At 31.8% G+C, this 14199-nt stretch overlaps 1 protein-coding gene across 1 annotated transcript in view; it reads right to left on the bottom strand.

The window, feature by feature from the left end:
- MS3_00005198 (uncharacterized protein) overlaps nucleotides 1-14199 on the bottom strand; it is a 42761-nt gene that overhangs the window by 23999 nt on the left and 4563 nt on the right. The window contains exons 4-9 of the mRNA XM_051213226.1: nucleotides 12736-13261; nucleotides 9414-9911; nucleotides 5857-7783; nucleotides 2644-4801; nucleotides 1347-1411; nucleotides 579-690 (exon numbers count right to left, since the gene is read on the bottom strand). Of these exons, the coding sequence (XP_051073434.1) occupies nucleotides 4243-4801; nucleotides 5857-7783; nucleotides 9414-9911; nucleotides 12736-13261 (3510 nt within the window). The 3' untranslated portion in view covers nucleotides 579-690; nucleotides 1347-1411; nucleotides 2644-4242. The remainder of the gene's footprint in view (nucleotides 1-578; nucleotides 691-1346; nucleotides 1412-2643; nucleotides 4802-5856; nucleotides 7784-9413; nucleotides 9912-12735; nucleotides 13262-14199) is intronic.

The raw sequence follows: 14199 nt of genomic DNA, 5'->3' as shown, positions 1-14199 counted from the left end.
TCAAACCTGAATCTAAACTGATGATAACATGATTACTAGAACTGGTTCTTGTTAAAAAGGCAATCACTGAACAAATTATGAGTTTATATATTCATCGTGAAACAACAATAATATGTCATTTATAGTAATAATAGTAATTATTATTATCATTATTGTACGATAGACAGGTTTGAGGAGTTCAAAGGAAGAAGGATTGAAAAACTATTCACTAATTCGAGGGTGGTTGTGAACAATGAATTAATACCAGTTATTTTAATGTTATTTTACTCGCATGTGGTGTATGTGAATACACCTTTTTTAATTCTTTATTAAGCTTTCAAATAGTTATCGGTTACGGAATAAAATCAGATTGAGTTTTCATCAATAGACTTGTTATATTTTACGACAAAAAAGAACTTTGATAAGCTTAGGCGTATAGAAAAGACTCAGTTACAGTTTTAATTAACGCAGATGAAACAGAGCTCAAATGCATAACACAGAAGTTGAAATTCAAACAATCAAACTCTGTAAAGTCACTGGCTTACAATCACTGAAAGAAATAGCTGAAAATAAAGTACTTAATATATGAATCAACTTACATTAATGAAATCCCCGCCTTGTACCATGAAATCTTTAATGATTCTATGGAATGATGTTCCCTTGTAACCAGTTGGTACACCATCTTTACGGTATTCACCTGTACAGAATTGCCTATTATGTAATTGGAAATCAAGACACAAAATAAACAATAAAGTTAATTACAAATAGTCATGTTCTAAATTTGTTAGACACGAGAGATTGAACCATAAATGGCCATAAAGATATCCGAAATGAGAACTAGTGGAAAATATTTTTGGCATACACAAAGTACAAACGATTACTTAACTAAAAGTAAATACACAGTAAACCCTCTACTAAAACACTCGAATACACTGATATAGAGAATCAAAATCCTTATTTGAACACTTGTAAGAGAATGAAGATGTGATCAGTGTATTCACAATCTGAATGAAAACCAGCATACTCCTTGTAAATCAATCTTTCATGAGATTTGTAAAATCTGTGGAGTATGACGGAAATTAACAGTTTGGCTAAAGCACTAAACTTCTAACCTTGAGAAACCCAGTTCTGATTCGCATATCTAATTCAGTCTCGCGAACTAGACAGTGTGATTAACACCCTATTCTAAACACATATATACTGATATGTCCTTCAGTTGAAAGTGAATACATGGTTCTTTATTTGACGACTGAGTAAGACTATATTAAATTTTTAATCAAAAAGACAAGTAAGCAAAAACAAATGTCTCGGTAATGCTGAACAGATTTCAATAATAAAATGTAAAAAGAATACAAAATGATCCCTACCTAAAATTCTCTACAGTTTTCGGGACAATATCTTGAAATAGTTCGAATTGCATTCGACCGATTTCCTATAAAGAAAGGAATAAAAAAACTGGAAACAATCAGGAAATTATTAGACTTAAAAGTTTATAAGAACCTAATCTATGTACTTATCCAACAAGTGTCTTCAACACCTTCCTCACCAAGTGAATAATGTTGAGGAATTGTACGCAAGGTACTACTGTAAGGGTGGAAATTAGTTGATGAAACTGTACATTACCAATAGGTCCCAAAAAAGACGAACTATCTATTCATCAGCGCATCATGATTTTCAATGGTTCTCCAGCTAATAGCAGTTTATGATGAAAACTGTTACACAGAATAAAATACTTTAGAAAAGATGCAACTTTAAAGACTATTACACGGTCAATTATTATGTTTATTTTTATTATTTAATTAGTAAACATTTGGTTTACGATACTTTCATATTGCCGTAATTATAAGCTTTCATTTAACTTGTTAACTGTTTATATACGTTTTATGATTCCTGAATTGTTTTAAACAATTGTATAGTTGTTGCCTCGTTTTGTATCACATGTGACTTAGTTGTGTACAAATTGATTCATTATATGTAGCGTACTATGGTTGTGTACTTAATTTAATATGATTCTATGAGTACTCAACTCCTAATAATAAAAGCCATATCGGCTTACTGTTTTCATTTTACTGACTGGATACTGGGGAAAGAAAAAACTATGTTGAATCAACAGGAAATATGATCACTGTGATTGCTGGTGGTCGCTTGTGTTAATGATCACAGAGAAAGTTATTGATCTGATCGGTGTAGGCGACCTTGTAATGAGCAGGTTCTATAGTACTGAGAACCAATCAGGTGGATGATACAACAGAATAAAGGTTACAACAAAAAACAATCATCAAATTTAATTTATTTCCAAAAACCATCCAACCAAACTGTTTTGTTTTCTGAAATCATATGAAATTTAAAAATCAATTAATCAATAAAAACTTAATGTAGATAATGCTACGGGAATTACATTAAGTCTCAATAACAATCATTATTTTACTGGACTGTGTAAACTTTCTGTGCATAATCGCTTTCACTACCACTAATACTGTTACTACTCAAAGATCTACCTTAACAATTTCATCACACTATGTTGATATGGTGTGATAACATGAACCGATGTGTATGTCAGATTCCACAAGGCTTATGACTGAATGATCAACATAATAGGCTTATACAAATAAATCAAGAAATATGATTCGGAAAAAAGAATAAAAATTTAAAGACTACATTTACCTGTCCACCAATCGTGACATCAAAGAAAACGACTGGATTATTCGGGTTGTTCATACGCTCCGCAACTGCTGGCAAAGGTACCACCATTGTCTGAATTCAATTAAGGTGGGGGAAAATAACTTTTTGAAAAACATATATGTGTGGGAAAAATTAACTAAAAACTAAACACATTTCATATTAGGTAGTAGTTTAAATTGGAAGTAGTTCGCAGCTCAAATTTAACTGAAAAACGTGAACTACAGTTGACTGATTGCTGAGATGTGACCGATGTGATATTTGTCTGGTTCTTCTTCATTGTTGATCGATAGAAATCTGTCAATTTGCAATAAGGCTGCTAGTCTAATTGAATCTACTCAGATGCAAAACAGTTGGAGGCAGGGTTCCCGATCGACCAATCTCCATCATCTAACAACGTAAACTACTGAATTCAGTAGAAATGTTTGAATACTATTGCAATTCCTTAGCTTTTTCTAACGTTCATATATTTGTATGGACTGAGAATAATACTCACCTTTGTAACGACTTATACTATCAAACTATCTCGTAAGACACTGATTTTTTGCCTTATCAAACAAACATTCACCTATTCAGTAGTTGTTCACTCATTAATCGTAAGAGGTTGGGCTATTCAACAATAGTACAGCAGTAGTCAGTGAAGCCTTTGAAATCTACTACAATCAGAATAGCAACTTAATACGTTCATCGGCAAAGATGAAACTGATCTTAAAATGCTGGTCTCCTGAAGAAATACAATACAAGTAGCATGTATATGTTTGCGCAGATAAGCAAACGGAATACTATTTGACTTAATTAATTCATTTCGTTAACCAAACGTAAATTTGTATATTTGACTCTACGGTACTCACTTTTATGATGATACTTGATACTAGTCGGCTATGAAAGTTTATTAGACTCAAGATTGAATTGTACCGGTTAAAAAAAAATTGTTCAGATTAATAAGTCACTCACTCCACTCCCCTATCCCATACTACACTTCTTTAATGGAAAGATTTTACTTTCAATGTAAATAGTAAAAATGATTAAGCAAATCAAGCTACTGCTGACAAAAAATAATTGAAATTAGCTTTCATTCTAATTATACAAATGTTCTTCAACTCATTCACCAGGAAAACAGATTAATTTATTTAGCTTTGGAAAATATTCTATATGTAAGTATGAGAGCTATTGACACTAATCAATTGCTTAAACCGAACTAAAAGCGAAGTGAAGTTAGAACCTGAAAATCAAATGTTTTAACCACTGACCCATCACTTCAACATGCAACACATACATATATGTATTAGTAAAAGTAAACACAGAAACTGACTTGCAATAAGACAATTTGTGTATTTCTTCAATTTTGATAAATGTATATAACAATAAAAGTACATATTGCAAGTAAGATCCAGTACAAATAAATAGTGTGAATGTACAAATATGTAGTTGTTTTCTGTTTATTGTCTCCTGACATACAAAATATGACTAGCCCTTTTTTTCTTTTATGTACAAAGACTAAACTCAAAAATTTACAAAACTATAGACTTATAAATACAAAAAATGTACAAATAAATAAATCATTATCTTTAAACAAATAGAGATTTACAATGATAGCTTAGTTAAAATTATTTGACATGTTTGAGTATATTGTTGTAACAGTTCAACAGATATATCGGAATTATCACTATTATTATTATTATTATTATTATTATTATTTACAAGTGAAATAGATTGTTCAATTAGATCTTTCAATGAATGTGTTATTGAAGATGTTGTTGACAATGATGATGACGAGGATGGCCATAGATAAGAGAATAATTCATTATGATTTACTTGTTCAATAAATTTAATTATTAACTCCAATGGTAATTTACCAATAAACTGAATAATTAATTTTGGATTAAAAGCAATTAAACGAATGGAACATATTATATAGATGAATAGTAATTTATTATTCATAATTTCCTTTGATTTATCATGATTTAATATATTTAAAAATTGATTTCCAGTATCGAATAATAATTGTTTTAATGAATTACATTGTTTCCCAGGATTATTAGTTTTGAATAAATGTGAACCATAGATAATGATATCTGTAATTAAACAACTTAAACGACTGATAAGATTCAATATATCATTGTTTGATAACAAATCTTTCATTCTATATTGTTTACAAAGAAAAAGTACATACATAAAATTTAAACAGTTAGTATTCAGTAAAAGTTATGTACTATAACAAAAAAGGTTAAATGGGATTAAAATATAAAGAAAAAAATTAAAGTATTGGTCAATTAGATTCGTGGTGAAGTCATGGCTTAACATTAAAAAAGACCAACTTTTAAACAATTGGATTTACATTAGAATATTACTTTCTATCTATTTTAGTATGGTTAATCGAATAGTATCACAGATAATCATCACATAAGATGTATCTTAAAATCGAAAACATAAGTTTGAACTTGAATATTGAGTTAATTTCTCAGGATAGTTAATATAAAAACACAACAAAGATAAATTATGTTATGATTTCACTTTTTTTGCCCTGTAAGTAGATTTACTAGATTATAAAGTCCATTAGTGAAGAGTCAGCTTTAAGTCAGTAAGAGCAACAAGCTTCACTGAAGCAAGTGAGACTATCTAGTATCTCCTTATTCTTAATAGTAAAACTAAAATAGAGATAACTGTTTACTGTGCACTGATAAATGCAGACTACCAAGATGAGGATAGAGACAATAGGTGACACAGAGGTTCAGAATATCTCACAAAGGTCCAGATACACTCACTCTTCATCTCCCATTACATTTTCACTTTTAAAATTAATTTGCACTTTGAGATCTCACAAATTCATTGTTTATTAATCAATCACTTTCACTATTATTTCTAATAATCAAAAATTTATCTTGACAATTTTATCTCACTGTGTTGATATGCTGGTGGCAACTTGAGCCGATCCACTCATTCGCCAAATTCTAAGCTGCTAATGACTGACTAATTTACTTATGAATTTTCAAAGATCAGTAATTCATAATAGCGGTACAGCTTACAAATTCATTAGACATACAATAACAGGACTGATTTATAGCTAAAAGCTTTTTAATGATTTATAAAAATGGAATTATTCACATATCATGATTTATTTTGACCGTATACAGGAAAATATGAAAAGTATGACTAGAAAATTTTATTGTACCACTTTAATTAGTTAATCAGACTCACTTCAAACATTTTGTTAACCATGGAAGTAGTCGACCCGTGAGAAGCCAACCTAACAAACCATGCTGTCGGTGTCGTTCCACTTGCCGATATCTTCGTGTACGTTGATGATTTCTAGATCTTGAAGAAACACTGGCAGGTTGTTCATCGTGGAAACCGATCATTGCCTCTTCACCAACAACAAAAGCCATTGCAGATAGAATTAATCTTAAGGAGTAAATAATATCTGAATCAACCACCGTCTTAGACAATATCGTCACATGTGTTGAAGAATCATCTGTGATATGATCACGACACACATTTAAACATGTATCTACCAGTTCAAGACATAAACAGCGAATACGATGAGTCTGTTGAGAGAATGCAAAGTTATGCATCTCAATAGGTGCTGAAGACTCGGATGCTTTAGCTGGTAGCCAACCTTTTTGACGAAGTCTACGGTAAACAGCTACCTGGTTAGAATTAGACTGAACATCAGATTTTAAACAGGCATTTCGTGCTTCTCGTGCTTCCTGCCAAGCTAATAATGTTTTTAATGTAGTGGTTATGTAGGAAAATGACAAGTGATCATTATTATCAACCACCGCTGGAGTACGCGAATGAAATTCAAATTCATTTTTGATTAATTCCACATTAAACCATAAATTAGGAAATGCAATTAAACAATTATCTATTATATGTGGCATTAAATATAAAGCAAAATCTTGTTGTGTAAATGCTTGATGAAATAAATGACTCAGATATTGAATTAAAAATTGTCTAGACCATTCTACTTGAACAAGATCTAAATTAATAGATAATAATTTGAAAATAACACCACAAGCAATCGAATATTGAGTTATTTCAGTGAATTTATTACAGGTATTAAGTAACCATTGAGTAGATTGTTGATAGCAATGCAACATTTCCATTTGATGATCAACACTTATACCATGACATAAAGATACAAATTTCTCATCCATTGATTTTAAAAGTAACGAACAATTTGAATAATTGACTGAAGTTAAAATAGTATTTAGTGAAGATAGAATAATTTGCATTGGCATATTCGTTTGTTTTAATTCACTAGATAAATCTGTTGGCGCTTTTTTAATTGAATCTTTGGTTGATAATAGGAAATTAATACATTTTTGTTTTATCTCGGCATATTGGTGATCTGGTTTTGTATTATCAGTAATCATATGATTTGCAGCCTCCGGTAAAGACACATCAGTGGATAAACAATCAAGTACTATTTTTTTCCCGCAATGGGATTCACTGCTTACCTTCCTTTTACGAATTATTTTTTCATCATTCAGCTTACATAGTTGTTTGTTTTTTATCGGACTGGAATGAGTTTGGCGAGCTTCGACAATGACAGGGACTTGAAGCTGAGTCTTAGAATTAGTCGAAGTAGATAACATTTGACTTCTATAACAGATTTTTGGAATGTCATTCAAGAAAGATGATGAACACAGCCTATCACACCACTGTAAAATATCAGATGAATACTTATCTGATAATAATGAAAATAGTTGAACATCAGATTTAAGTGATGATGATAATGATAATGCAGGACAACTGGAACCACGAGAAAGCGTCGAAGGACAGGTCAGTACACGAGAGGGAACATTATCATCTAAAATTACGTTTATTTTAGAGCGCTTTTCTAATTTCTTTATTTGTTGTACAAGTGGTTTAGTTGACGTTTTCAAATATGATGTTTCCTCTAAAATCAATTTAGCTTTTGAATCTGATGATTTCTCACATAGATCAATTGAAAAATTATCATTAGAGTGAAGAGATGATGTATTCGGTGAACAGTCAATTATTTGAGAATTATTTTTCATTTTACTTCGAGTGACCATTTTATGAGATTTATCGGAAGATTTTGGAATACAAGAGGAGTTTAATGTTTTTGAATCGGAACAATTTGTTACTTCATTCTCACCTAGAAAAAAAGTCTTGTTGAACACTTCTTATTTCATTAAATGACAAACATGAAAACAAAAGAATTTACACTACAGTACTAATAATCATGTTTGGTTAAACCAATTACCTTAAATTTTGTAATTTACATTATCGAATAGCCTTAGTTACATAACTATTAAAAACCACAAAGCACTAAAAAGCCATTTCATCCTAGTATGGGAATCCTCTGTAGAAATCATCCTCGACTCCACCCGGAGATTAAACCTAGGACCTTCATATTTCGCGATGAACACTGATGAGAAACCCTATACTAGGAAGAGACTTTTATCCAACGCTCTTTAGTCTACAATGGTTGTTTAAAGTCAGTCTGTGATGTAAACAACAGAATCCAACATTCTCCCCAACCCTACCTCCATCCATAATTTTCCTATAGTTGAACGGAATTAATGATAACAATAAAACAGGAAGTATAATTTTATGAAGCTACACTTGGGAAGAGAAATTCGACCACCTTTAATACCACACTGCTACCGCACGATTAACATAATTTTAAAACGACTGAGGTATAGAATAAGTGATAATGATAACGATACAAAAGTCGTCGTGTAGTTGAAGCATGAAAATAAAATATTGATTTAATTTCTTTTTTAATAGAATAATAATGTGACGTAATTTATTGACAAATTACAGGTTTAGCTGCTATTAGGATTTAAGCAGCACATTTTATGTGAAGGCTAGAAATACTAATTGGCTGCAACAACAGTGTCCTTAGGTTCGAAATTTTAACATGACATTTGAAACCCAATTATTTTAACTAGTAAGCAATTAGTTTATATTATTATTAAGAAACACTATAGGATTATTTTTATATGATAAGTAAATCATTCAACTTGCTTCATTTAGTAATAAAGCGTTTTCTAGACATTTTCTACATTTTATATGCGCGAAGTTACTGTTCTTCAGTAGATTTTCAACACAAGTGAAAATATGCCACTAACACATCAAAGGCTACACTCCCGAAAAGATTGTGTGGCGAGCCCATAAAAGCTGTCTCTTGGGCTCTCCGTCACTCTCTCGAGTCATCAGGGCTCCCACTAAACTATTTTCCTGATAAAATACCTCAAGAAGACATTGCTCCACAATGTGGACAAACGCGAATTGAAAACTGCTCGCATACATCTGATTTTTAGCTGTCCAAGCTAGAGTTCAAACCAACTTCCCAGTGCTTGAAATTCGAGTATTTTTGTCACACTACTTATCATTTCATAGGCACAATCGTATATAAGTATCATACAAGAGGGAAACTTATCATTGCATCTGTCCACACGTGAACTACACGCATTAAACAACATGTGAATACTTCATATCCGCATGCAATGCAAGAATCGTCACACGAGCATTGAGTAAACGCATATCCTGCCCAGAGTTTTAATTTTTATAAATTCCAGAACATTTTGAATGTTTAGAAAAAATGCTTTCTATTAAACTTAAAATCTTAGAAGGAAAACGTATACAAAATCTTTTTTATTAAACAGACAAAATAAAGTGTTAGTTTTTGTATTATATTGAATGATCCTTCAAAATAATAACCGGAAATTATTCACACATTAGGGGGGTGACGGAAAAAATAACTTAGAAAACTTATATACCTTTATTATTATCCGTAACATTTTCACTTGACGATACTTCCGAAATGATTAGATCTTCCTTCAATACCTGAGAATTGTTTTTAACATCTTTTGAATGTAAGCCAGAAACTGTGTTTTCAGCAGGTTGAATATCTTTTACAATCACAGAGGAATTAAAATCATTGTTAGAAGTTTCATGACAAGACAGTGAACTAATATTTACTGATTTACCCTTGAGACCATTTGATTCATCGGTTGTGATGCTCGATTGACGAAGAGGGGATTGAATAATTACATTTTGATCCTCAAATATATCTTTAGAAAACTCTTGTAAATCTTTATTATCACTACCAGTATTATTGTCGTCATCATCATTGTTACCATTCGAACTTTTACTTTTGTCATTATTATTAAAAGCACCATCACCATCGTCATCATGATCAGAAGAGGAGGGAGATATATCAGGAAATTTCAAACTACCACACCTACTACTCTCACTTGATGAGTAATCAGACATTACTATATGAACGAAAAGTAAATAAAATAATATTAATTATTTTCTAACAGTGCAATATATATATACCTTGGTGATTCTCCCATTCTAAAAAACAATATGAAGTAACGATTATGCTGTCTTGAACATCAAAAGCTCCGTAACTAGGCCGTCTAGCTCAGAGAACACATCATAGAAACATCTTTATCACCTAGGAATCGTACTCATTTATATTAGAGTTTTGTGGAGATTGTTAAATCTAAACAATTTTGTGGGGCGTTGACTCAGTGGTTAAAGAGTTTGATCGTAAGCCATCAAGTCCCAGATTTGAACCTTGTTCCAATTACTACGATCTAGACAACCAGATAGTGTTATTCACTAACCAGAAAACAATGTGGCTAGAAACCAAATACATAGATCTGTACCTGTAACAATGGGTAAGCTTGTTTTAGTTTGCAGCTTGCCACCTGGAGTGATGTACACTCATAATTCTACACACGGAATCAGACTAAGGATCTACAGGCCTGAGTACTAATACAGATATATCACACTGAAGATAGCAATATATTGAAAATCAGTTGAATTTGAAAACGTGGACGACTGAGTTTTGAACTTAGGAGTGTCTTAAATGTGACAAGCTTGCCATAAAACTTGAAGGTTTATTAGCCTTTTTAAAAAAAGGTTCCTCATCACTTGTCTTCGTGACATCGTAGCTTTCCATAAACAAATTGTTATTATGAATATGTACAAAATATTATTTTTCTAATGTAAACATCTAATGTTAATAATAGCTATTGAAATTTCGCAAGGGACAAGATAAACTTAGCAAGATATATGCTGAAGAGAAAATAAATGAATACAATTCAATAACCACGTATAGATTCTTGTAGAATGTTATAGAGCTACGCATCTCTTGTATTCCATTTAATAATAGTGACTGATTTTTGGAATCTCAGTAGGTGGGAGCAATTCGAATTCAAAACCCATGAGGTAGAAATCTGAATGCCCAAAAACACATTAAACGCAAGGACTAATTGTAACGTAAACGCTAACAATAATACGAAAGTATTAACTGAGTAGAATAGAGGTTCTTATTGAAATACTTAAGATATGTTCAATTCGACCTCATAGTTTTATTTAATTGGAGACGTTTTATTCCCCACTATAAGTTTAGCAACATTTCCAGATATTAATTAACGGGTTTTTTGTCGATTGTTCAGTCGTCTAGTAGATATCATGAAAACGATTAATCTTCCAATTTAATATGAAAGAAATTACGGATACACACTCCTTAAACAAGTTCACGATAAGATGAAGCCACAGTTTATAATTCCTGAATTTTCAGTAGTTGGTTTTTGATCTATTCTCTCTAATAACAAAAATATTATAAGTTTTCTTAAAACTTTTTTAAAACCCAGAAAACCAGTTTTTTGGCAAGATGACAATCTTAAAGTAGTAATAATATCTAAACTGAATGGTGAAAACAGTCTACAGACCAATGTGATGCGATGTTTATCCTAAACAGGAGAAAATAGATAAAAGTATGAACTTATTTTATTATGAAAACCAGGAAACGGAAAAGGACTATCTTACATTTTATGTCCATAATCCAGTTTTATAAATTTATCAATTTAAACACAAATACTGGTACAAATGGTCACCGAAATATGTACTGCATAATCAGAAAATAAGATTATGAAGAAATAGGAGGAAGGTCAGGATAATTTTTAAAAAATGAATAAAAATAAGTGGTTAAAAGTAGTAAACAGTGGGAAAACCAGTTCTGTTAAGAAAAATACAACCAGGAGTCCTCTAACTTAAAGACATTTCTCTCACTTTTATAAAGAAAATTACAGGAGTGCCACTCAGCTCGATTCTGACTCATCTGATAACATCTCAAGCCACTATGTTGCACTAATTCTGGAACCCCAACTAGGGAGTAATGAAGGATCGACAGATGACAGCCATGTACGGTCTTCATTCATGCCATGGCACTGTACCACAAACTGATCACCTCTTCTCTTTTTCAAACCAGTCCTAGAGTCATCATATAATACATAATGTGGAATCTTTTGGGATGATATTCGTAACACATGTTCAAGACACTGAAGTCAGTGTTCCAAAATGGTGAAACCAGATGAATTGTCATTGATGTGCCCAGACACATCTTATCGACCCCCCCCCATTGTTGATGTGGCTTCGCGACTGGTTGTCAGCAATCCTTTAGAGACGACGATGACTGAACACAGAGAGTTGCTTAGCATCTTCAAATCGAAGAGACTAGGTTTCACAAACATGAAACAAAACTGCTATGATGATCATGAACGAAAAAAATGATTTTATTCGCTCCCGATACCCACATAGACAACTATAATCTGGTTCCAACCTGTAAAAGGGACAGAAACATGACTTCCACAAAATTATTCGAAAGTTTCACTTTTTTGCTGTTACGACAGACAGATCTCATATTATTTCGTGGGAGAGGTGATATGATGAGCAAGGTTTAAGACTAGAAGTCTGGTCTTAATTTATTGGCGAGGTGGCCTAACTATAAAGTCGATATCCTTTAGTCTTCTATGAAATTTATTCATGCTATTTTATTGAGTGAAAAAACCTAACCTTCTGACTAACAGCCTTGTCTTTAGCATCAGTTCACTAGAGTCTGAGTTAATAAACAGATCTCGGCCAAATCATACCACTGTATTCCATCTTTCAACCAGTACTGTGTTCACCCAAGTTTTATTCATGAAATCATAATTCGTAAAACAATGCGATATACAGCAAAAGTTCAAAATCACATCATACTTTGATCTGATAATAAATAAAGGGTAAATAAGTATAAATACTCACATTCTACTTTATCTACTTCACAAGGTGAACCATTTTTCAGTATTTCATCTTGACCAGGTTCATCCAAATCCACTTTATTTGAACCGATAGATAATTTGACACTTTTAACTGTCGAAGTTTCATTAGACCTGCTATGCACTTCAAAAGCTTTTTGATCAGTTGAAGGCTTAGCTAGAGAATTAATGAGATGAATGTTTCCATTCGATTCGTTAAAATCTTTTTTCGGTGATTTAGCTATGGTAGAATTATTCACTGACTTTGAGGCTTTTCTATTAAACTTCTGAGATTTGCTATCTGCAACAACCGGATCACAGTCAGTGAATTGAGATAATTCCATAGTTACATGGTCAGGAATTGGAATAGTAAGTAGTTTGGCTATTCGTGTTATACAGTGGATATTTAATATTGCATTTAATAATTTCATTTGATTTAAATCGTAATTCCTTTGTAGTAAACGCCAAAAAGGTTCAATTAAGGTTTTAAATTCTGTTCGTATTGAGTCAATAATATGAGATTGAGCAAGTTCCTACAGTATAAAAACAGTAAACATGAAGTAAAATTGTTAATATTGGGAAAAAATGATGCCAAGGAAAAAAGCTAGTGATCGAATGAGTGAATAGAGTTAACTCATTTACCAGGCACAGATTGAAGCATCTGGATTCAAGTCACACTCTAAATGAGGGGATTAATGGTACTAACCGGATATAGGAGGTGGGGTTCGAATCAGGGATTTGGTGGTTTAAACATAAACGGCTTGATTATAAAGCCACCACACACAAAAAGTAACGCCTACTAAGCAGTTAAGCTTGAATATACGATGAATTCCTTTAAATTAATGGAATGTTAGGTGTTATGTACGAACAGACTAAGCAACATTTTAGAATGAAGAAATGAATTTTAACTAAATTTTCAGAATGCAAAACGTTTACAGTGTAACACCTTGTACGTTTACATAAAAACTACTTATCATTGCTTGAGAATACATCATATTGAGCCGTAAAATTTATATTTCCGAAGAATTCCAAATTTTAACATCAGTTTGAGTTACAGTCAACTTAGAAACTGGTATAGATATGTGTTGGCCCGAATTCCATATCAAATTAGCATTATAAAGCGAAATTAACAAGATCATTAGTAAAGAAGTCAAAATAATGTAGTAACAACGATTATCAGAAAGACCAAATATTCAAACTAATATTCAAAAAGATACTTATGAGGGAATACAGGAACTGAAGATCCAGAGGAAGATAAAAAGTGAATATATTTGCGCCACTGGGATTCATCCTGATCCAAAAACAGATCATTTCAAAAACAAGAGGTATATATAGACGAACAAGTCTCATTCAAATAAATAAAAAAACTAATTGTCAGATAAACTCAAAAATGGTACATACATTACAAATTAATCTTTAAAAATTCTTCCAAAAGAATAAAAATGTAAAGTATATAGTTATAGATTAAATG

Source organism: Schistosoma haematobium, chromosome 1 (assembly GCF_000699445.3).
Source record: "Schistosoma haematobium chromosome 1, whole genome shotgun sequence".
In the NCBI taxonomy this organism is placed as follows: Eukaryota; Metazoa; Platyhelminthes; class Trematoda; order Strigeidida; family Schistosomatidae; genus Schistosoma; species Schistosoma haematobium.
Note: the sequence above shows the minus strand (reverse complement) of the source record. Positions and strands in the feature narration are given on the sequence as shown.